The following is a 25,131-nucleotide window of genomic DNA, read 5'->3' as shown; positions in this document are numbered from 1 at the left end:
TGAAGTGACTTTACGTTAAAAAATAAATTCTATTTGACAAAACAGACAAAACAGTACAAAACCAGAAGAGGGAGAAATGTAAGTATACAATTATGGGATTCTTATGCTAGACCTGAAATATACCACTATTTGAAGGCAGACTTTTTAATAAATTAAAACATGTACTTTAAGCCCTAAAGCAACCACTAAAATACCAAAACAAGTTATCACTAATAAACAAAAGAAATAAAAGAGAGTAATAAAAATAATCAATTAATCTAAAAGAAAACAGAAAAAAGAGGAAAAAGGGTTAAAACAGATGGCCCAATAGAAAAAAAAAAATATCAAGATGCCAGATTGAAACGTCACCATATGAATAACTACCTTGAATGAAAATGGTCTAAACAGTTTAATGAAATGCAGAGGTTATCAGATTAGATTAAAAAAGCAATACTCAACTAGATACTGCCTATAAGAAACAGATTTCAAATACAGAGACACAAACAAGTTGAAAGTAAAAGGAAGAAAAAAGATGAATTATGCCAACCTAACCAAAAGACAGCTGGAATAGTTATATTAATGTCAAACAAAGCAGACTGCAAATAAGAGAACATTATTATGGATAAAGGAGGTCATTTCCTAATGTAAAAAGGTGTTAATTCTAAACATTTATGGATTCAATCAGAAAGTGTCAAGATACATGAAGCAAGAACCAAAAACACAGCATCAAGAAATTTTAAAATGCACAATTTTGTAGGGAAGATTTCAACAGCCCTCTTTCAACAACTGAAAGAAGTAGAGAGAAAATCAGTAATGTTATAGAAAATACAGAAAACACCAAGACCCAATTTGACCTGATTTACACTTATAAAACACTCCATACGGCAGCACAATACAAATTCTTTTCAAGTGCATGTCAAACACAGAACATAATAGACACTGTTCTATTAAACAGGTCTCAATAAACTTAAAACCGGTCTCAGTAAACTTAAAAAACATTCAAGTCATACAAAGTATGCTGACTACAATGGAATCAAATTTCAAATCAGTAAGAGAATTATCTCTAGAAAAATCCACAAATATGTGGACAAAAATAACATTCTAAATAACTCAATGAAAGAAATGAAAAGAAAAACATCAGAAGAAAGAAGAAATCAATGTGGAAATTAGAAAGCAGTTTGAGTTGAATGAAAATAAAGACAACAGGTGCACCTGGGTGGCTTAAGCACTGACTCTTGACTTCAGTTCAGGTCATGATCTCACGGTTCATGAGTTTGAGGCCTGCATCAGGCTCTGCACTGACAGCAGCCTGCTTGGGATTCTGGCTCCCTTTCTCTCTGAACCACCACTTACTTTCTATCTCTCTCTCAAAGTAAATAAAAGTGAACTTTATTATTTTATTTATTTAGAGAAAGGGAGAGAGAGAGAGACAGACAGAGAGAGAGAGAGAGAGAGAGAGAGAGAGTGAGGGGACAGGGGCAGAGAGAAAGAATATCCCAAGCAGGCTCTGCATTGTCACCACAGAGCCCAATGTAGGGCTTGAACTCACGAACTGTGAGATCATGACCTGAGCCAAAGTCAGATGCTTAACCAACTGAGCAACCCAGGCACCCCAAATAAAACTGAACTTTAAAAAAATAAATAAAAATAAAAAATATAAAGACAACATACCAAAATTTGTGAGATGCTGCTGTAATAGGATTTAGGGAAAATTTATAGCACTGAATCCCTATATAAGAAAAGAAGGAAAACCTAGAAACATATACACTACCCAAACTGAAACAGGAAGAAATAGAAAATTTGAACAGACCCATAACCAGTAAGGAAATCAAATTAGTAATAAAAAATCTGCCAAAAAACAAGAGTCCAGGACCAGATGGCTTTCCAGGGGTATTCTACCAAACAATTAAGGAAGAGTTAACACCTATTCTCCTGAAACTGTTCCAAAAAGTAGAAATGGAAGGAAAACTTCCAAACTCTTTCTATGAAGCCAGCATTATCTTGATTCCAAGACCAGACAGAGACCCCCACTAAAAAGGAGAACTACAGACCAATTTCCCTGATGAACATGGATGCAAAAATCCTCAACAAGATATTAGCCAACCGGATCCAACAATACATTAAAAAAATTATTCACCATGACCAAGTAGGATTTATACCTGGGATGCAGGGCTGGTTCAATACCTGCAAAACAATTAATGTGATTCATCACATCAATAAAAGAAAGGACAAGAGCCATATGATCCTTTCAATAGACGCAGAGAAAGCATTTGACAAAATACAACAACGTTTCTTGATAAAAACCCTCAAGAAAGTAGGGATAGAAGGAGCATACCTCAAGATCATAAAAGCCATATATGAACAACCCAATGCTAATATCATCCTCAATGGGGAAAAACTGAGAGCTTTCCCCCTAAGGTCAGGAACAAGACAGGGATGTCCACTCTTGCCACTGTTACTCAACATAATATTGGAAGTCTTAGCCTCTGCAATCAGACAACACAAAGAAATAAAAGGCATCCAAATTGGCAAGGAGGAGGTCAAACTTTCACTCTTCACAGATAACATGATACTCTATGTGGAAAACCCAAAAGATTCCACCAAAAAAACTGCTAGAACTGATACATGATTCAGCAAAGTTGCAAGATATAAAATCAACACACAGAAATTGGTTGCATTCCTATACACCAACAATGAAGCGACAGAAAGAGAAATCAAGGAATCGATCCCATTTACAGTTGCACCAAAATGATAAAATACCTAGGAATAAGTCTAACCAAAGAGGTGAAAAATCTATACACTGAAAACTATAGAAAGCTTATGAAAGAAATTGGAGAAGACACAAAGAAATGGAAAAAGATTCCATGCTCCTGGATAGGAAGAACAAATATTGTTAAAATGTTGATACTACCCAAAGCAATCTACACATTCAACACATCCCTATCAAAGTAACACCAGTGTTCTTCACAGAGCTAGAACAAACAATCCTAAAATTTGTATGGAACCAGAAAAGACCCCGAATAGCCAAAGCAATCTTGAAAAAGAAAACCAAAGCAGGAGGTATCACAATCCCAGACTTCAAGCTATACTATAAAGCTGTAATCATCAACACAGTATGGTACTGGCACAAGAACAGACAGATCAATGGAATAGAACAGAGAACCCAGAAATGGACCCACAAACATATGGCCAAATAATCTTTGACAAAGCAGGAAAGAATACCCAATGGAATAAAGACAGTCTCTTCTGCAAGTGGTGCTGGGAAAACTGGATAGCAACATGCAGAAGAATGAACCTGGACAACTTTCTTACACCACACACAAAAATAAACTCAAAATGGATGAAAGACCTCAATGTAAGACAGGAAGCCATCAAAATCCTTGAGGAGAAAGCAGGCAAAAACCTCTCTGATCTTGCCCACACCAACTTCTTACTCAACATGTTTCCAGAGGCAAGGGAAACAAAAGCAAAAATGAACTACTGGGACCTCATCAAAAATAAAAAGCTTCTGCACAGCAAAGGAAACAATCAGCAAAACTAAAAGGCAACCGACAGAATAGGAGAAGATGTTTGCAAACGACATATCAGATAAAGGGTTAGTATCCAAAATCTACAAAGAACTTATCAAACTCAATACCCAAAAAACAAATAATCCAGTGAAGAAATGGGAAAAAGACATAAATAGACACTTCTCCAAAGAAGACATTCAGATGGCCAACCGACACATGAAAAAATGCTTCGCATCACTCATCATCAGGGAAATACAAATCAAAACCACAATGAGATACCACTTCACACCTGTCAGAATGGCTAACATTAACAATTCAGGCAACAACAGATGTCGGCGAGGATGCGGAGAAAGAGGATCTCCTTTGCAATGTTGGTGGGAATGCAAGCTGGTGCAGCCACTCTGGAAAACAGTATGGAGGCTCCTCAAAAAATTAAAAATAGAACTACCCTACGACCCAGCAATTGCACTACTAGGCATTTATCCAAGGGATATAGGTATGCTGTTTCGAAGGGACACATGCACCCCCATGTTTATAGCAGCACTATCAACAATAGCCAAAGTATGGAAAGAGCCCAAATGTCCATCGAAGGATGCATGGATAAAGAAAATGTGGTGTATATACACAATGGAGTATTACTAGGCAATCAAAAAGAATGAAATCTTGCCATTTGCAACTACGTGGATGAACTGGAGTGTATTATGCTAAGTGAAATTAGTCAGTCAGAGAAAGACAAAAATCATATGACTTCACTCATATGAGGGCTTTAAGAGACAAAACAGATGAACATAAGGGAAGGGAAGCAAAAATAATATAAAAACAGGGAGGGGGACAAAACAGAAGAGACTCATAAATATGGAGAACAAACTGAGGGTTGCTGGAGGGGTTGTGGGAGGGAGGATGGGCTAAATGGGTAGGGGGCATTAAGGAATCTACTCCTGAAATCATTGCTTCACTATATGCTAACTAATTTGGAGGTAAATTTTAAAAAATAAAGTTTTAAAAAAAAAGGAAAGAAGGAATGTCTCAAATTAGTAACTTCAGCTTCTACCCTGCAAACTAGGAAAAAAAAAGACACAGAGCAAATAAAATTCTAAATAGAAATGGGGAAAATTATGCAGATCAGAGTAGAAATTAATTAGAGAATGACAGAGAGAGAGAGAGAGAGAGCGCTTGAGAGAATACCAATAAAACCAAAACCAAGTCCTTTGAGAAGATTAATAAAATTGATAAACTTCTAGCCAGACTGAGGGACAGAGGGCACAGGAGGGACAGAGAGGGCACTAATTACCAATATCCGGAATGAGAGAGGGGGCATTACCAGATATTTAAAAAAAATAAGGAAGTATTGTAAACCACTTTATTCCAATACATTCAACAATTTAGATGAGAGAGACAGATTTCTTGAGAAATACAAACTGCAGCATATAGAGAACTTGAATCACTATGTTGCATACCTGAAACTAAGGTTAACATTGTGTGTCAACTATATTCAAATTAAAAAAAAATTTTTTTTAAGAGAAAAAAAAACAAAAACAAAAACAACCCTGCAGGCCCAAATGGCTCCTCTGGTGAATTCTACCAGAGTTAAATAAGAAAAAAACACCAATTCTACAAAATTGAAGAGGAGTGAACAACTTCCCAACTTATTCTATGGGGAAAGCATTACCCTGGTGCTAAAATCAGAAAATTACTTTTTTTTACCTAAAAAAATTTTTTTTACATTTATTTATTTTTGAGAGGGGGGTGGGGAGAGAACAAGTGGGGTAGGGGCAAAGAGAGAAGGAGACACAGAATCCAAAGCAGGCCGCAGGCTCCGAGCTGTGAGCACAGAGCAGGACATGGGGCTCAAACTCACAAACCACGAGATCATGACCTGAGCCAAAGTTGGACACTTAACTGACTGAGCCACCCAAGCATCCCAACTTTTTTTTTTTACTTTAAATGTTTATTTATTTTCAGAGACAGAGTGCAAGCAGGGGAGGGGCACAGAGAGGGGGACCGAAGGGGGCTCTGTGCTAACAGCAGCAAGCACAATGTAGGGCTGGAACTCACAAACCACAAGATCATGACGGAGATGAAGTCAATCAACTGAGCCACCCAGGTGCCCCAGAAAATGACATTATTAAAAACAACGCCCTATGGACTCATGTTCCTCATCAGCATAGATGCAAAAATGCTAGAGAAAGCTTTAGCAAACTGGATGAAGAAATATATATTAATAAACTGCATCATAACCAAATGAGGTTTATCTCAGGAATGTGTGATTGATGTACCATTTGAAAACCAATGAATGTAAGTCACCATATTAACAAACTAAAAAAGAAAACTCATACGATCATCTTGACAGATGCAGAAAAAGTATTTGAAAAAATCCATATCCACTCCTGTTCAAAACTCTCAACAAAGTAGGAAACATAGGCAACTTCCTCAACCTGATAAGGGTATCTACAAAAACATGCAACTATCATCCTGTTTAATAACACAAGACTAGGAGCCTTTCCCCTAAGATCGAGGCAAGGATGGCCGTCTCAACACTTGTACTCAACAATATACTGGCAGTACTAAACACTAAAATAAGGCAGAAAAAAGCAATAAAAGGCATCCAAATTAAAAAGAAAAAAGTAAAACTATGTTAATTCACAGAAGATATGATCACTTATATAGAAAAATCCAAGGAAATCTATAAAGAAGCTATAGGAACTAATACTGAGTTTAGCAAGGCTGCAGGGTACAGCATTAATATACAAAAACTGGTTTTATTGATATATAAGAGTATAAAAACCAGAAACTTAAATTTTAAAAATATGATTTACAATAGCACTAAAAATATGAAATACTTAGGGATAAACCCAACCAAAGATGAGAAAACCTGTACACTGAATAGTAACTATAAAACACAGCCAAGATAAATTAGAGAAGACCTTAAAATAAAGGAAGAGCTATACTGTGTTTATGGATCACAGAGCTCATTATTATTAAGATGTCAATGCTCCCCAAACTTATCTACATATTCAATGCAATGCCAGTCAGTATCTGTACTGGGCTGAATACTGTGCACCCCCCCACGCCCCGCCAAAGTTCATGATTATAAGGAACCTGTGAATGTGACCTTATTTGGCAATAGGACGTTTGCAGATGTAATGGAATTTAGATGTGGTCATACTGAATTAGGATGGGCCTTAATGCAATGACTTGTGACCTTATAAAAACAAGGAAATTTGGATACATAAACACAAAGGTATGTGAAGATACAGAGCACACAGACACATAAGGAAAACACAGTGTGATGACAGAGGCAGAGACTGGAATGATGTATCTACATGCCAAGGACTGCCAGCAACCACCAGAAGGAGAGAGGAGCAAAGAAGGACCCTAGAGTCTTCAGAAGAAGCATAGCCTGCTGATCTCAGACTCAATCATGACCTTGATCTCAGACGTCTAGCTTCCAAAACTGTGAGAGAATAAAAGTCTGTTGTTATAAGCCACTCAGTTTATGCTTCTTTGCTAAAACAGCCCTAGGAATCTAACCAAATATCCCAGAAGGTGTTTTTGTAGAAACTTACATATTGATTCTAAAATTCATGTGGAGATTCAGAGGACCTAGAACACCCAAAACAACTCTGAAAAATAACAACGCTGAGGGACTAACCTCATCTGATTTCAAGACAGTATAAAGTGACAGTAATCAAGATTAACAAGGTACTGGCATAAAAGGTAGGCAAATGGATCAATAAAAAATCACAGAGTTCAGAAAGAGAACCACAAAGGTACAAAGGCAATTCAGTAGAATAAGGATAGACTTTTCAACAATCACATTTCAACTGTAAAGAAATGAACTTCAACCCATACTTTGCACATATTAAAAAATTCCAAATTTGTCACAGACCCTAAGTGTAACACCTAAAGCTGTAAAACTTCTAGAAGGACACACAGGAGAAAATCTTTGTGACCTTGTGTTAGGCATAGATTTTTTTTAGATGTAATGTGAAATGCCTAATTCTTAAAAAATAAATAAATTGGATAAATTGGACCTCATCAAAATAAAAAAAACTTCTACTCTTCTAAAAAGCACTAACAGAATGACAAGATAAGCCACATGCTGGAAGAAAATATTTGCAAATCATGCATCTGATAAAAGGCTTGTATCCAGAACATACAAAGGACTCTCAAGACTCCATCAAGTAAGTGAATACATCAGCAAAAGTTTTTCACAGACACCAATGAGGATATACTAATGTCATAGTAATATGTCATAATGTCCTCTAGACTCGTCCATGTTGTCAGAAATGGCAGGATTTACTTCTTCTGAGGCCAAATAATATTCCATTGTGTTTATATACCTCATTTTCTTTACTCATTCATCTACTGATGGACATTTAATGTTTATTTTTGAGAGACAGAGAGAGAGAGCGAGTGAGCAGAGGAAGGCAGAGAGAGAGGGAGACACAGAATCCAAAGCAGGGTCCAGACTGAGCTGTCAGCACAAGAGCCTGACATGGGGCCCAAACTCACAAACCATGAGATCATGACCTGAGCCGAAGTCAGGCGCTCAACCAACTAAGCCACCCAGGTGCCCCCCCCCCCCAATGGACATTTAGGTTGTTTCCATGGATCGTCTATTGTGAATAGTGCTGTAGTGAACACAGGAGTGCAGACAGCTCTTTGAGATGCTGATTTCATTTCAATACCCAGAAGTGGGGTTGCTGTACAGTAAGGTAGTTCTATTTTTAATTTTCTGAGGAACCTCCATATTGTTTTCCATAGTGGTTCTACCAATTTACAATCCCATCAACAGTGTACAAGGATTCCCTGTTCTCCACGTCCTCACCAACAACTGTTATTTGTCTTTTTCATAGTAGCCATTCTAACAGGTGTGAGGTGATATCTCATTGTGATTCTGAAGTACATTTCTCTGACGGTTAGTGGTGTTGAGCACCTTTTCCTGTGTCTGCTGGCAATCTGTACATCTTCTTCAGAGAAATGTCCATTCGGGTCCCTTGTCCATTTTTTTAATCCAACTACTTGATTTTTTTTTTTTGCTATTGAATAGTATGAGTCCCTTATATATTCTGGATATTAACCCCTTATCTGATACATGATTTGCAAATATTTTCTCCCATTCCCTACGTTGCCTTTTTACTCTGTTGATTGTTTGCTTTGCTGTGCAGAAGTTTCTATGCTAAGTGAAATAAGCAAGACACAGAAAGAGAAATGATCTCACTTACATGTGGAATTGAAAACAGTCAAAACCATGGAAGCAGAGAGTAGAATGGTTTTTTCCAGGGCCTCAGGGGAGGGGAGACAGGGAGATGTTAGTCAAGGGGTATAAAGTTTCAGTTATGCAAGTCCTAGAGATCTAATGTTCAGCATGGTGACTGTAAGTAAAAATAGTGTATTATACACTTGAAATTTGCCAGGAGGATAGCTATTAAGTGTTCTGACATCATCATCATCAACAACAACAACAACAACAATAAAAGAGAGTAGCTATGTGAAGGGATAGATATATTAATTGGCTGGTTTGGGGAGATCACAATGCATACATATGTTAAAACATCAAGTTGTATACTTTAAGTGTATACAATTGTTATTTGTCAGTTATGCCTCAATAGAGCTGGGGGAAAAATGTCAAATGAGTACATGAAAAGATGCCTAACATCACTAGCCATTAGGGAGATGCAAACTAAATCACAACAAAGTAACACCATATACTTATCATCACGGCTAAAATTAAAAAGACTAACCGTACCAAGTGTCGGCAAAGATGTGGAGGAACTGAAATTCTTTTTCAGTGTGGGTGGAAACACAAATAGTATAATCACTTAGAAAAGTCTGGCAGTTTCTGGGGCACCTGGGTGGCTCAGTCGGTTGAACATCCGACTTTGGCTCAGGTCATGATCTCACGGTTTGTGAGTTCAAGCCCTGTGTTGGGCTCTGTCCTGATGGCTCGGAGCCTGGAGCCTGCTTCAGATTCTGTGTCTCCCTCTCTCTCTGTTCTTCCCCCACCCATGCTCTGTCTCTCTCTCTCTCAAAAATAAATAAAGATTTAAAAAAATTTAAAAAAGAGAAGTCTGGCAGTTTCTTAATAAGTTAAACTTACTCCTACCAAATGATCCAGCTAGTTCATAGAGATTTACTGAAGAGAAATGAAAGCATGTGCACAAAGAACATTTGTATACAAATGTTCACAGCATCTTTACTTACAATACCCCAAAATTAGGGGCACCTGGGTAGCTCAGCCAGCTAAGCGTCCGACTTTGGCTTACATCATGATCTCAGAGGTTCGCGGGTTTGAGCCCTGCACTGTGACAGCACAGAGCCTGGAGCATGCTCTGGATTCTGTATCTCCTCTCTCTCTGCCTCTCCTCCACTCATGCTCTCTCTCTCTCTCTCTCTCTCTCTCTCTCTCTCAAATAAATAAACATTAAAAAAAATAGCCCCAAATTAGAAACTACCCAAATATCCATTAATGGATGAAAAAAACAACAACAACAAACCCTGATGTGTCCATACAATGAGATATTAGTCAGTAATAAGAAGGAATAAACTGCTGATACCTGCTACAAAATGGATGAACCTCATAATAATTATGCAGAACAGTACAAGCCAGACCAAAAAGGGTGTACACTGGGTGATTCCATCTATACAAAATTCTAGGAGATTCAAACTTGTGTATGGTGACAGAAAGATGAGAGTTTGCCTGGAGGGTACAGCATGTGGACAGGAACAGAAAGGATTACAGACACAAAGAAACTTTGGGGGTGAGAGATATAGTCACTACCTTGATCCTGGTGATGGTTTCATGGGTGCACACATATTTCAAAACTTATCAAAAAGTATGCTTTAAATATGTGCCGTTAACTGTACGTTGGTCAGAAATCAATGAAACTGATTAACAGAAGAAAATACTCTAACAACAGGAGATTAGTTAAACCTACTATGGTACAACCTCATGATACAGGGATCTGTTGTTATTTAAAATGGTGAGATATATCTTAAATTGACATGAAAATATCTTTGTTATATTTGTAGTAAAAAAAACCCATAGGTTATAAAACTGATATAAAATGATCAAATTTCCAAAAAAATATATCTTTCTGTCACTGTTTGAAGAGAATAAAATTGTGGCATTACAAAAACTACATTAGTAACAGTGGTTTTTGCTGAGAAATAGAACTACACTTTTAAACTTTTGCTTTTTGCTTCTCTGGAATTTACTAGTGTTTTGGGTTAACCACGCATCCTTTATGACATTACTCTTATAAGCATATCAGGTAACAGAGATTTCAATATATAGCTACAGACACAAAAATTTATAAGTAGAGCAATCTCTAAGCCATTCCCGTGGGTGCATGCAGACAGACAGATGGATAGACAGACAGACAGACACACACACACACACATACGCACAATTTTTTAAATTTGTTTAATGTTTATTTTTTTTGAGAGAGAGAGAAAGAGAATGAGTGGGGGAGGGGCAGAGAGAGAGGGAGACACAGAATCCGAAGCAGGCTCCAGGCTCTGAGCTGTCAGCACAGAGCCCAACGTGGGGCTCAAACCCATGAACCGTGAGATCATGACCTGAGTCAAAGTCGGATGCTTAACCAACTGAGCCACCCAGGCACCCCGATTTCTTAATGATAACACAATATTTCAGTGAGCCAGATAAAGTCATAGGTACTATTTCTTCCAAAGAGTTTTTTTTTTTTAATTTTTTATTCTTTCATTAAACATATTTTAAGGACATTTTCATTATATTCTAAATATTAGGCAGGACACTTATTACTTCCCAATAAGTCCGGGGAGATCAGATAACAAACTTAAGACATAAAGGTTAAATGAAGTTTTTAGGAACGAGGCCAGTTGGGGGTTATCTTTCAGGTAATAGATATGTCTTTTATTGAAGGGTCACAACATAGCTGACAATTTCTACCAGTGAGTAAAGCTTTTGCATTTCGTTGGTAATTATGAACGCAGAGGCCTAAGAAAAAATTTTTTAAATGTTTATTTCTCTTGAGAGAAAGAAAGTGTGCAAGTGAGTGGGCGTCCTCAGGAAACTGAACTTTATAACTGGAAGCCTATGGTAAGACCACTACAGATGCATACGCAGCAGTTACTGGGAATAATGGTAGTTAACTACAGTATCCTGACCGGGCTCAAGAGCTTTATATTTGCAGTGTCAGAAATTGCAGTCATCATTCAACCATTTCATAGGACATTGTCAAGTATTTGTTCTACAGCTTTAACTATATAAGACGTTAAAAGAATAGTACAATGAGGGGCGCCTGGGTGGCTCAGTTGGTCAAGCACCTGACTGTTGATTTCGGCTCAGGTCATGATCTCACAGTTCAGGTGTTCGAGACCCACATTGAGCCTGCTTAGGCTTCTCTCTCTCTCTCTGCCTCTCCTCTACTCGAGTGGTCTCTGTCTCTTTCAAAATAAATAAATAAATAAACTTAAAAAAAGAAACAGTACAATGAAGATCCATTTACCCATGACCTGGACTCTTCAAAGCTCTCCTATTGCCGTCTTTGCTGCGTGTGCCTACCTACACTTATAGGATCCTGCAGACGCTCTAATGAGGTGATGCACAACATACTAACTTTCTAAGGAACTGTTTATCTAGGTTTTTTGTTTTTGTTTTTACTGGAGCAAGCTGCTAGGTTGCACAGCCGTGACAGTGCAGCACATTGACCGTAAGGAGGAGAGAGACAGTAGGGGAGGTGGACGGGGCCTGTGCGTCCAGTGAGGTTCAGTGACGACCACTGGATGAACAAGTAGCTCAACTGGTGGAGTAAAGACCCTCCTCCCACCGCCCCTGGAATTTAACGATAACATTGCTGATCTGTCACAACTTGAAGAACTGTGCTAATATCAAAAACCCGAAGACACTGTAGAAAACGTGCATTCTGAACATTACGGAGAGAGTCTGGATGGATTTGTTCAGTTTACTGGCCATCTAGTACCTGCTATCCATCAGGTGCTTAGAACGCCAGCATGGGTGGTCTACAGACTTCCGCTTTCCACGGCTGCCCTATGAACGCCACAGTGTGGACGAAAGACAACGGGTTTGCTCAACTTCAAAAGTAGGGATAATGATGGGGTGCCTGGGTGGCTCAGTCGGTTAAGTGTCCGACTTCAGCTCAGGTCATGATCTCATGGTTCTTGGGTTCGAGCCCTGTATCGGGATCTGTGCTTGGAGCCTGGAGTCTGCTTCAGATTCTGTGTCTCCCTCTCTCTATACTCCTCCCCTGCTCATGCCCTGTCTCTCTCTGTCTCTCAAAATTGAATAAAAGTTAAAAAAAAGTTTAAATAAAAATAAAAGTAAAAAGTAGGGATAATGGCCTGTCAATCACAGGAATGATGTGAAAGCTAAATCGAAGGAGACCCTGCATGTAACATAGTCAGTCATGTACTTCCTCATCGTGAGCTCTTTCCTTTCTCCCCAACTCATTCTTCTGTGTTCCTCTTCTCCCCTTCCCCTGCTGGCCTCTCTGAGCCAGCTGACCACCACTCCCTAACCCATACCTCAAACCATATTCAAAAGTACAAAATCTCAAAAGACACACCGTGAGATGCTTCGCAAGGAGGTAGAATATAAAATGCAAAAAAGGGAAAAGTGCGAAAAGTCTAGACGTTGTCACAAGTTCAGGTGTCTGAGAACCTTGGAAGGTTGTGAAGCCAAGTGGCATGACGACTTAAGAGCACTGTCAGAGCCCCAGATGATAAACAAATTGCCCCAGTTGGCTACCCCTGCCGAAGGAACCAGGGGTCCTGTGGGTGACCCACCAACCCAACAGACCGACCAAACAGGGGCTGAAGGGTCTGAAGACACACGGTTTCCTTCTTTCCAGTTTTTAGCTTACTAATTCTTTCTGCGTTACCAGAATGCTAACATGTTTACTTGGAAAAAATACCAACTGAAAGAAGAGGGAGCTGGTCCAGAAATATGCTACATTGAAAAGAAAAGCCAAAGCGGAATTCAAAACCAGGTGACAGATACCCGGGAAGCGAGGGGTACGTACACACGTGACTGCAGGATGGCCTCTCAGGATTGGGGAGACGAAAAGGGCCATTTCACGAACTTATTCTGCAAGCTGAAAATCTACTTCAGTTTGATTGGCCAAGGAAAAATCGAATGACTTCATGAACTTAAAATGTGAGCTGCAGCATTCGGCTGGAAAGCAGAGGCGTTAAGAGTAGCAGAGTTAACGATGCTAACTTGATCCCGACAGCCACGCGGCTTAGAGGCTGTGCTGCTGTCTTGCCTTCTGGCACAGTAGGTCTCCCAGCAGGAGTGGGGAGATGGGCTTGGAGGAATAGGCTTGGATGGTCACAACCTAATCCATCTGGATTTGTAAAGGAGAATGCCAGTTTCAAAAACAGAAAATATGCAGGGGCGCCTGGGTGGCTGAGTCGGGTAAGCGTCTGACTCTTGGTTTCGGCTCAGGTCACGATCTCATGGTTTGTGGGTTTGAGCCCCGCTTTGGGCTCTGCGCTGACAGTGCGGGGCCTGCTTGGGTCTGTCTCTGTCTCAAAATAAACAAAAATGTAAAAGATTTAAAAGCAAAGAGAGAAAATATGCAACGTCGTTGCTGGGAAAAGATTTAAGCAAAACAGTTGGGGGTTACCTGCTATGGAAAAAAAAATGTGGAAACAGGCAATTTCTTCCTTTCTGCCACTTGACAGGTAGAAGGGCAAGCAGGGACCCCACCCCTAGCCCTGACCCTCAGGGGAGCCCCACACTTTCGAATACATTCCCTGAAATTTTCTAAGTCCTTCTCTGGTGGTGGCGGTTGTGGCTAGCAATGCTATCTGGTCAGGACACCCACATGGGGCTGGCGCCCATCTCTCTTTGGAGCACTCTGTGACCCTCTCTACATGGAGTACCTACCACACCCCCCAGGAACTCTGGGGCTCACATCCACCCAGTTGTCCTGGAACATGGTGGCCAGGCTTGTTTCCAAGAGGGTGGCTGGTGGGCAGATCGCCTCCACTGGGCAGCATGGCGTTTCACGTACGGAATCCCATCAGACTGACCACCAGAATGCTGCGGACAGGCTCATTTCAAGGGACTCGAATTGGTTATATGGACAGAAGCCCCCCTCTGAAAATATTTGCCCAGAGCCACGATCTCTCAGGAAAGCCCTGGTGGGAGAGGAGGGTGAACCTCGATCGTGAAAAGAGAAAGCAGTCCGAAACATCTTTTTTCAAAACATTTTTGAAGAAAAAAAAAAAAAGAAACAACCTTGCATGTGTACATATGTGTGTGTATATAATATACATGATTGCTTTTTTTGGCCTTGATCTGTTAAAATCCTATTTATAGGCCATAAGTTTGGTTTCCAGGGATATAATATCTTTTAAATCTTCGTTTTTAAACATGTTTCACCAAACGCCCACGTCCCTGGAACAGGTAGTACTTTGGGAGAAAAGGGAGATTATTTGAGAAACTCTGATTTAAACAAAAAGGGCTTTTGTTGCACAACTTCTCAGAGCACTGGACATGCTGACACAAACTATGTAAAACAAAAGGGGCTGTAGCTCCTCCCAGCCTCCAATGACCAAGGACCCCCTTTGCACAGCACCTTATGGGAAGGGATGGAAAATGCTGTCTTGAAAGAATAATGTGGGGCACCTGGGTGGCTCAGTCTGTTAAGCCTCCGACTTCAGCTCGGGTCAGAATCTCACAGTTCGTGGGTTCAAGCCCTGCGTCGGGCTCTGTGCTGACAGCTCAGAGCCTGGAGCCTGCTTCAGATTCTGTGTCTCCCTCTCTCTCTGCCCCTCATCCACTCACACTCTGTTTCTGTCTCTCAAAAATGAATAAACTTAAAAAAAATTTTAAAGAATGATTCAGGAAAACACACACACACACACACACACACACACACACACACACACACACCCCATAAGAGATTTCTTTCAATTTAGGTTCTTGGGAGGGAAAAATAAAGAGGGCTGGCAGTTCCATTTTTGTAATCACAAAACCAGAGAAGCAAGGTCAGCCCTGTGGTCTTGACACGCGGACCTCTCCCTGTAAGCAGGTACGGATACTTCCCAGAGAAGATTCTATGATATAGTTAAGGTCTGGGGCCATTAGAGGGCTCTCTAGGCCTAAGGGATTTGTTTCCAATCCCCGGATGCACTCAGGAGGGACTGTCGCCACCGTGAAGCTTGGTGTATGAGACACACAAATCCATCAGAGGTGAGGAATATTTCAATCATCACACCTGGAGCTTCTGGGTGGGATTAATACAAACACTCTTCTTCCCCACTAAGTACATGATAAAAATAGCAAACTGGGGACATAAACCTATCTGTTCAATGTAGACTGACTTATTAAACTTTTAAAAAAATATCACAATAAAACTGAAATGGACCACTCCATATGATCATAAATATCATGTATCTGGGAGAGAAGAGCTTTTCAGATACATCTCAGCTTTCTAGCTTCCATGCAGCTGGCATTGCATTTTCTCTGGGCATTTCTGTTGATTCTTTTTCATCAAATATCTGTGCCTATCTAAAAACATCACAGCCCTGATGAGACCGTCCATTCCCTTAGAATATGTAACTTGACATATACTCTGATCAACACATCTAATATTACAAGCACACATGTACATGCACGTGTATGTACATGTAAGTCCAACTGCCCGAAATATGGAGTATTTCAAGTCATACTATTTTTTTTAATTTCATGTTTATTTATTTTTGAGAGAGGGAGAGAGCGTGTGCGAGCAGGGCATGGGCAGAGAGGAGGGGGAGGGACAGAGAGAGGTGGGGAGGGGAAGAAAGAGGGAGGGGACAGAGGATCGGAAACAGGCTCCATGCTGACAGCAATGAGCCCAATGGGGGGCTCGACCTCACAAACCGCTACATCATGACCTGAGCCGAAGCTGGATGCTTAACCGACTGAGCCACCCAGGCACCTCTCAAATCACACAATTTTTAAGCGCAGCAGTTATACATGGTCGTACATGATATACACTTGACTCAGCTGGGTATTTCCCTGGGAGAAATCTGTTCATTCACTGTGGTACTTTGTTCGTGGCCATATATTTGTGTCACGGGGAAATCCTGGCCTAAAACAGTGGTTCTCACGGCGTGATCCCATGACCAGCAGTTGTCAGCATCACTTGGGAGCTTGTTAGGAATACAGATTCTTGGCCCCCACCCTAGAGCGGCTGAATCAGAAACTCTGCCGGATGTGACCCAAAAGGAGTGAGAGAACACACACTGGCCCTGTGGGTATCAAAAGAGGAACGAGCAACCGAAGGGACTGTCAAGATGCTTCAGGGACAGGTGGCATCTGCATAATTTTATTGTATCTTTTTAAAATGCTTATTTATTTCTTGAGAGAGAGAGAGAGAGAGAGAGAGAGAGAGAGAGAATCCCAAGCAGGCTCTGTGCTGACAGTGCAGAGCCTGATGTGAGGCTCGAACTCACAAATCGTGAGATCATGACCTGAGCTGGAACCAAGAGTCAGATGCTTAATGGACTGAGCCACCCAGGCGCCCCAAAATAAAGCTAGATTCTATCACTCAATAAGCAAGGAAACAGACTGAAACATAAACCCTGCTTCACTCCCTTCTCTTGACATCGTGACATAAGACTCACAGCCATTTAGTCAATGGAAACGCTCTGGTCACATGCTGTGGTCCACCAGAAGAGCCACATTACCGCAGTCAGAAAAAATGACAGAAACCTCCTTCTGCCTCCTCTTGATTAAAAGAAAACAATATAAATGAAACTGAATCCCCCAAAACGCACCCCCATGATGTCTCTGGCGGTCAGTTCTTTCAGAATCCCCGAGCACACTGATGGAGGGGACACACAGCCAGTATGGGGGAAGGAGTGCTTTCCTCCTCTTGCCACAGCCTTGGAGTGCTACACAAAGACAGCCAGGCTGGGCCCGGGCCAGGCCCCCGGTTGGTTGGTTCTGCTTAGAAAGCCGTTTCCTCTTCCTCTGTCCCCAATTCCTGACTTCCCATGACTCCTATGCAACAGCATCATGCGAGTTAATGCTCTTAGAAGCACTCTGGGCCCCCGTCTAGCATTTGCAATTGTAAAAAGTGCTGTGATGCTTTTCTTTTTTACCAATGAAGAAACCTTATGTGAGCCAGCAAATTGCAAATAAAAAAACATTTTAAAGGAAAGAACACTTTTGAACCCCATCTTTGCTTCGGAACTAGTCTATGTGTCATGTTGCCTCTACTTTGGCTGCCTCAGGTGCTAAATGGAAGGGTCTTCAGCTAAGTACATGTGGCTTCTGGGTGACCACATTCTCTGTGGAGGGGACCAAGGCAGGTTTTTGGAGGGTACAGGGGAAAGCAACCTGAATAAGGGTATCATCGGCCGAAACACCCCCTATTTGAAAACTGATGAAGCACCAGAGAGAAGGGAGCTGAGCTGTTAGCAAATACAAATGGACAGCATAATGTGGAAATGAAAACTGCTCACGTTTGGTGCCAGGCCAACAGCTGGCTCCGAGAGAGCTAGCCCTGAGGGCATCTGGGTATCCACAGACATCATTTGTCCCTGCACTCATCCACGTGCAATTCTCCCTCCTCGAAAAGAGCTGCTAAATCACATTTCAAGGCCTTGTTAGCGTACCAAATCCCACATCTCATACAAACAACAGAAGAAGGACACTATTAGCTGAAAGCATTGTGCCTTATTGATGAATGCCCTTAAAAGCAACGACAAATTACGACGGGCTTCCAAGTGGCTATTTTCTGAGTTCTCTGTTATTAGTGCATTATTTCTGTTATTGTCAACAGGACGTGATTATAATTGGGATGTTGTACACAGTGTTGTTATTGATGTACTCAGTAATTATAGGGCTGCATTCTCACATCTTATAAAATGTAGGTATTATTTCTGACCCTGAGGACGCTGGGAGCAACTGATGCTGGCACGATTTTTCTGGGGACTTTCACTCTTAAAACAAAGAAATGGCTTTGATGGCATCAGGAACAGCTCTGGAAGTCAGGAATCTTCATTCTTGAGACAATGGGATGACCAAGTCGCCAGCAGAGGTAGACTTGCAGTCCACGAAGGTAGCTGTACCTGGGGCAGGTGCGCCCCAGGGTCTTTGAGACCAGGGCAATTGCGGATGCTTCTGTTTGCCAAAGTAGGAAGGTCAAAAGGCTTAAAAACAGTCATCTCTTTTCATTGTATTTTCCTATTCTCTACTAGGAAGCAATACAAAAGAACTAACACAGGGCATAAAGACATGAATTCACAAATACTGATGTTCCCCGAAGTGCTGGTAAAGAAACAGAAAAATTGAAAGCTACCTGGTCCATTCCTCAGATGGAATACTCTGGTTAAACATCTTCTTTTGAAAAAAGAAAACAGTAACATGACATGAAAAAAAGACGCTCAATTAGATGAAGTAGAAAAGTCAGGAATACATAACAATGCCATTGAATTTTATGGTACAAATTCGGCATTTACCTAGAAAAATAGACTGAAGGAAAATAAACCAAAGTGCATTCATTTGTGACTATGTCAGAGTGGTATGATTTAGGGGATTATGAAAATTCGTCATTTCACACTTTTCGGTGTTTCCAAACATTGTATGTATGTCTCCCATTTGAGAATGCTTTAGGCATACCAAGTAATTAACAAACCTGATGACAGCTGAAATGATACTGCGGGCTCTAACGTCTGACACTTTTAAAGCTGGTCCCTGAGGGTCCCTCTGCCATGGAACTTCTGTGGACATCGCAGCTCCATACGAGGCACTTACCTGCGAAGGTGTCGTCACACTGATTTCCGGAACAAAGTTGTCCTCAAAGAAATTGATGATGTTCTCCTGTTGAAGTTCCTTTGTTGGAGTGACTTTGGGCAGAGGTGGGACAGGAGGCCCTTTCCTGGTCTACAAAACATCAGAAACACAAGCAAACTAATTCAGCCAAAGACGGCACGCGAGATGTGCAGAAATGCCACGGAACAGTGCTGGGCGGACGTATCGGACACTGACTGAAATTTAGATACGTGTACAGAAACAAGAACACCTGACTGAGCAGAGAATGCTATCTCCCTTGGTGGCTCTCTGAGCACCAACAAGCAAGGGCCCCGTGAGAAATACTCCGGCAATGCCACTCCATTCATCTCAACACAAGCGCTACATGCAGGGCCAGGTGCCTATGCCTCTAAAGTTAAAACTAAGGCAACACCTTTTGTGGAGTCAACTGAAAAGGATTTCTCATTTCAGCAATAAATTGGAACTTGAACACTAACATCAGGAAAGTTTGTCACTGGAATCACTGAGACCGCCCATAGGTAGCACATATTGCACTCCCCACGTGAGTGTTTTCAGGAGTAAGAACTTGACAGAACTATTCCGTGGATCTTCTCACGACTTGCCTTACTTTCAAAGCCTGCACCGCACTGGACACTTAGAGTCTTCCTGTAGGAACTTCATCTTCACCCAAAGTGGAGAAGACGAAGGCGGCCATGTTTCTCTGTATTTACCTTTTCTAATCTTTCCGGTTTCCCCCAATCATTTCTTCTAGACACTTTTGTTGAGCTCGTGTGCCACACACTGTGGGTAGTACCCAAACTGTGAAATGGCGTATAAACATCACGGCTTTCTTGGCCATACTTGACCCAAGGGTAAGTGAAAGTGCTGGAGGAAGGGAGGTCCTAGCAGAAGGCAGGACCGATCAGAGCCTTCTGAAAGCAAGAGGTGGGAGGAGAGGAGGGCATGGAAGGAAGCTCAGGTTGTGGAGAGAGGTCTCAACACACTCAAACGTAGGGTGTGTGAGGATGTAGGGCTCCAAACTGGAAAAACGGCTTGATTCCTTAGTGGCCATCACAATGCCGACAGCCTTGAAGTCTCCCCAACTGGAAACTCCTTTTGATGCCCCAGGACCCCAGGACTATCCCAGATAGGGGCCCTCATGCCGAGTTCTTCCATTTGCCCCAATATACTTGACCTCTTCCTACCTGTGAAGGTGACCTAGGCCTTGCCGGTGCAGGAGACGCAGGTGCCAGCGTGTGATTGGGACTAGCTGTTGGGCTCGGGATGGGCGAAGGCTCCTCGGGCGGCGATGGGGTCTTTGCGATGCGGAGAGGACCAGAATCGCTGGATGAACAAACACATGAGAGTCAGCAACGGGCCATCTAAAGAACAGCACTTACGTTTCAGGGGTCCTCCAGCCCAAAGGAATCCTGAGGCACAACAGGTTTTGGCTCTCGTCTAGCCCCCTCCTAGGTTAATTCTGGCTGTTATGTACAGTATTTATTATCCACTGGATGCCAGACCCCATTCGTAATACATCATCTCTAACCTCACAACACTCAGGCCTTGCTGTCCCCACGTAAAGCGGGGCACAGAGAGGTTAAAAACCCCTGAAGTCACTCAGCATTTTGCTGGCTCTGAATTCAGGCCTTGGGAATGCAAACCCCTTGTTCTCTCCACTGTGCCAAACAGGCTCTGCAAGAATCTTCCAAAGAGAAGCTGAATTAGCTGAGCCACTTTCAACTTTTGATTTCCTTCAGAATGTTACTAGGTCATAATGGATAGAAAAACCCACCCTGAAAACGATAAATTTTACTTTAAAGGCATCCTCAGGATAGCGCTGAGTAGGATTTTATACGAGTCTTTTCTGATAACATTTGGAAACAAATTCATTACTTGTTCCCCTTTCTACACCTTATAAAACAATGACTGAACTCAGACACCTTGACAGGCACGAACGAATTATGTGAAGGCAGAGTGTCAGCAATGTTTCCTGAGAACCCACCGCATTCCTGGCACTGGGCCAGAGGCGTGGGACCAGCTCAAAGGTGATTGAGTGGGAGGAGGGCACTTGGGACACATCCTACTCTCTAAGACCTTCTAACGTCTACAGATTGAGGGAACAGAGTCTCTACCCCAAAATAAACTAGCGCATACACCACAGCATGATCTACATATTCAAGGGAGTGAGTCCTGCGGGGAACACGGATGGGCCACATGATTGAGACTACGTGCCAGCAATCATGTCCTCTGTCGGGAAGCGCGGATCCAATCTACACTCAACAGGGAGCCCACTGAGCTCACTCACCACCTCGTTCTGCGGAGGAATGTTGAAAAAAACCAAAGGAACATTTGGTAAGTGGCCATGGCCTCCCTCTGTCTTCATTTTATCTGATTCAGCAACACTGAAGTGTTCAGACACATTTGTTTCACGTCTCTACGAGGGAGGACCCCCTAAGTTTTTCACGTGCTTTACAGCCAAAACACCCAATGTCATTGCGACGTTCCTCTTACAACCTCCTCTTTGTTCCAAGTTCATGCTGAGATACTATATTGGAAACAGTGCTTCCTTCCACTCCTTTCATGTGTTCTTGTAGGGAATGTTCTTTCCCTTCGAAGGATAAGAGATCCTAAATGCTCACTTGGGATAGCAGCTGTAGCAGAGACTATTATGAGGATGGCTAATACAAAGAGTATCATTTAAGAAAATTAGCTCTCTATAGAGAAATCCAAACACTAACATGGGTAGGAGTGTGTGTTTTTATAAAGGTATACGTAGGACTCTATATGATTGATGTTGAAATTGCAAACAGAGAATGTCAGGACTGCATATTACCTTACAAGCCATTTAGTTCAATACCATCTTTTTTTTTTTTTCTGTTGATTAAAAAAAAATGAGATCTTCACCCAAAGGATTAATGGACTCACTCAAGGAAGGCAAAGCCTGTTAACTGCAGGATCACAAACCTGAAAGCTGGGTCTTCTGATTTCCAGCCCAAGGCTCACAAGCCTGCCTTCCTTGAACATATGATGCCTGAGAAGGATCGGTGTATTTGACCGACTGACTCACAGAATCAACGTGCAACAGGACCGAAACAATGCAGCATTTGCAAGGTCAAGTCAGGAGGTAAGATGATGGTGAGGTGTCAATTACTTTCCAAAATGGATTCATGGAAGATGCCAGCACTGACGATAAGCATAAGGACTAAGTGCTGGGAGTTTAGGAATTCCTTTCTTCTCCAAAGAAAGTAACAGGTGCACAACCAGAAATTACGTGTTAAAAATGTATACCCCAGGTCCCGTGGAAAATGGAGACAGGCAGATAGTCAATTCTATGGTGACAATGACCAAAGCCCACAGTGAGTAAATCTAAAGGCTAAAGGTTAAGGTGAACACAGAACAGAGTCTGACAGTGGAAAGGCTTCTTAGTGTTAGAGTTTTCTAAGAGGATTAAAATAGCATGGGCTGGTGCAGACTGCAGAAATTGCGACAAGCATTGCACGAACTTGGGTCTGAAGAACACAGCCTACCTGGGAGCTCCTTGAATGGTGAAGGCCTTGTCAGCGTGCTGGTCGCCCAGCTTCGTCATGACCTCGTACAATTTGTGGCAAAGCTAAAGGGATGGAGACCATTGGTCTGTTAGCTGTAAGTCATTCTGGTGCCGATTCAGGCTACTGCCCTAAGAGAGGAGGAAGCGTTTACTGAAAAACTGAGAACCTTAACGACGATAGGGATGGCCTCAGGATACCTTTAAATTCTACAAATGGACAATTTAAAACTCATGTCAAGGGGCGCCTGGGTGGCTCAGTCGGTTGAGTGTCCGACTTCAGCTCAGGTCATGATCTCCAGGTTCATGAGTTCAAGCCCGGCGTCAGGCTTTGCGCTGACAATGTGGAGCCTGCTTGAGAGTCTCTGTCTCCCTCTTTCTCTGCCCCTCCCCTGCTCTTTCTCTCTCTCTTTCAAACTAAATACATAAAAATTAAAAAAAAACTTATGTCAAAACTGAAAGGCCACAAACACAAATAAACCTTTAAAAAACCAAAATACATTTCTCAACCAGAGTACAGAATGGAAAACAAACCCTTATTGTTTCTGCTGACTCTACTAGAGATAAAGTCGTACGACCACGCTGCTGAACTAAGACAATATTAGTTGACGACAGGACTGCTGACTGAATGCTCAGATACCAATTTTTCCTCAGCCTCAAAAAGTATCACTTTTAAACGCCACTTTTAAAGCTGACTGGAAACAAAAACCAAACAAAACAAGACTGAGACTGTGACAGGGAGAAAAAGCATTTCGGAAGAGGAACGAAGACCGGCCAGGATTCCTGAGGGCCTGGAGGAATACTGGAGAAATACCACTGAGAGTAATAACATGCTATGAAAACAAACTCGCAAGTAAGTGACAATGCTACGCCATTTCATTTGCTTTCAGAAAAAAAAAAGTTCACTTATTTTATGTTCCGTAAGGAAAAATAATCATCGTTACTTACCACCGCTATTTCCTTATGAAACTTGGCCTCGAGGCTGGAAACATTTTTGAAAGTGTTGACGTAAAACCCAACTCGTCTGCCATGTAGAGACACAAAGAGGAAAGAAGAATAGGGAAAGACCGGTCAGCAAAACCGCATTTGTAATGGCAATGAAATGCATTAGGAACAGGTTTCCTTTGTATAATTGTGATTAACACTGGGCCACATCTGCTGGCCCACAGCACAATCTCTCCAAAGGCAGTGGACGTGCGGAGACAGTGGCTCTCACACCGTGGGGAACACCAGGACTGCATTTCAGATTCTGCAGGTCTCAGATAGGGGTGGAGGATGTGCATTTAAAAAAAATTTTTTTTTAAGTTTATTTATTTTTGAGAGAGAGAGAGATGCAGAGTGTGAGCAGGGGAGACAGAGAGAAATAGGGAGACACAGAATCTGAAGCAGGCTCCAGGCTCCGAGCTGTCAGCACAGAGCCCAGCACAGGGCTCAAACCCATGAACCGTGAGATCGGGACCTGAGCCAAAGTCCAATGCTTAACTGACTGGGCCACCCAGGCGCCCTAGAATTTGCATTTCTAACAGGCTCTAGGTAACACTGAGGCTGCTGCTCGTGCAGACGGAACACATTTGGAACCACTGCCCTAAGAGTCTGTTGTATTTTAGACGTGTGTCTTGTGAAGGGCTGGAGAGAGAAAAGCTTATCATTAATTTTTATGACATATACATAGAATCATTTTGGATTCTGAAATGTGGTGGATAGGCAGAAATAGAAAACCTACCGATTAATTACAATTCCTCAGCTAAAGTAAGAGGGCCAAATATTAAGACACAAGGTGTCCATTCACAGTATCTCAAACAGGTTTGTGAAGCAAAACCAGGGGGTGGGACTTTTAGGTCCCTAATAGTAAGCACACCTGTCAACCCCAAGGGTTCAGCCCAGTACTTCCTGAATGGGCTCCCTTTGCTCTAAATGAGGACACTGTATTAATTCAATCTTTCTGAATCCATCTAATAAATTACTACTTTGATTTCATTCGTGTTCTTGTTTCAATGACATTCTCAAAAATAAGTCCAGAATCCTGACTGGTTCATGAGATTCTAAATCCCAAGTAAGAACTTAGATGCCAGAAACATTAGACAGGCCAGATATATGGAATAAACATACTCGGGGGGCGGGGGGGCGGGGAGGTTGTAATAAGAATAATATATTGTTTAATATATAATTTTATTATTTAATAATAACTTATTACTGGGGAGTAAGAATGTGGCTGTACATAGGAGGGCCCCTCTTATTTAAACAATGACATGAAAGCATAAATAAAAGGGGACCTTCCTATTTAGCTGTGCCTTGTGCTGAGCAAGATTCCAATAAGCCGAGCGGACGAATGTTCCATT

At 41.7% G+C, this 25,131-nt stretch overlaps 1 protein-coding gene across 4 annotated transcripts in view; it reads right to left on the bottom strand.

The window, feature by feature from the left end:
- The window catches only part of AMPH (amphiphysin), a 247,856-nt gene that overhangs the window by 55,740 nt on the left and 166,985 nt on the right, over window positions 1–25,131 (bottom strand). For all 4 annotated transcript variants that reach the window (XM_060632223.3, XM_060632222.3, XM_060632226.3 and 1 more), the window contains exons 8-11: window positions 23,741–23,816; window positions 22,776–22,858; window positions 20,451–20,589; window positions 19,249–19,377 (exon numbers count right to left, since the gene is read on the bottom strand). In XM_060632223.3, the coding sequence (XP_060488206.1) occupies window positions 19,249–19,377; window positions 20,451–20,589; window positions 22,776–22,858; window positions 23,741–23,816 (427 nt within the window). The remainder of the gene's footprint in view (window positions 1–19,248; window positions 19,378–20,450; window positions 20,590–22,775; window positions 22,859–23,740; window positions 23,817–25,131) is intronic.

This window comes from Panthera onca, chromosome A2 (assembly GCF_046562875.1).
Source record: "Panthera onca isolate mPanOnc1 chromosome A2, mPanOnc1 haplotype 2, whole genome shotgun sequence".
Taxonomy (NCBI): Eukaryota; Metazoa; Chordata; class Mammalia; order Carnivora; family Felidae; genus Panthera; species Panthera onca.
The sequence above is the reverse complement of the archived record's forward strand: the minus strand, read 5'-3'. Positions and strand labels throughout refer to the sequence as shown.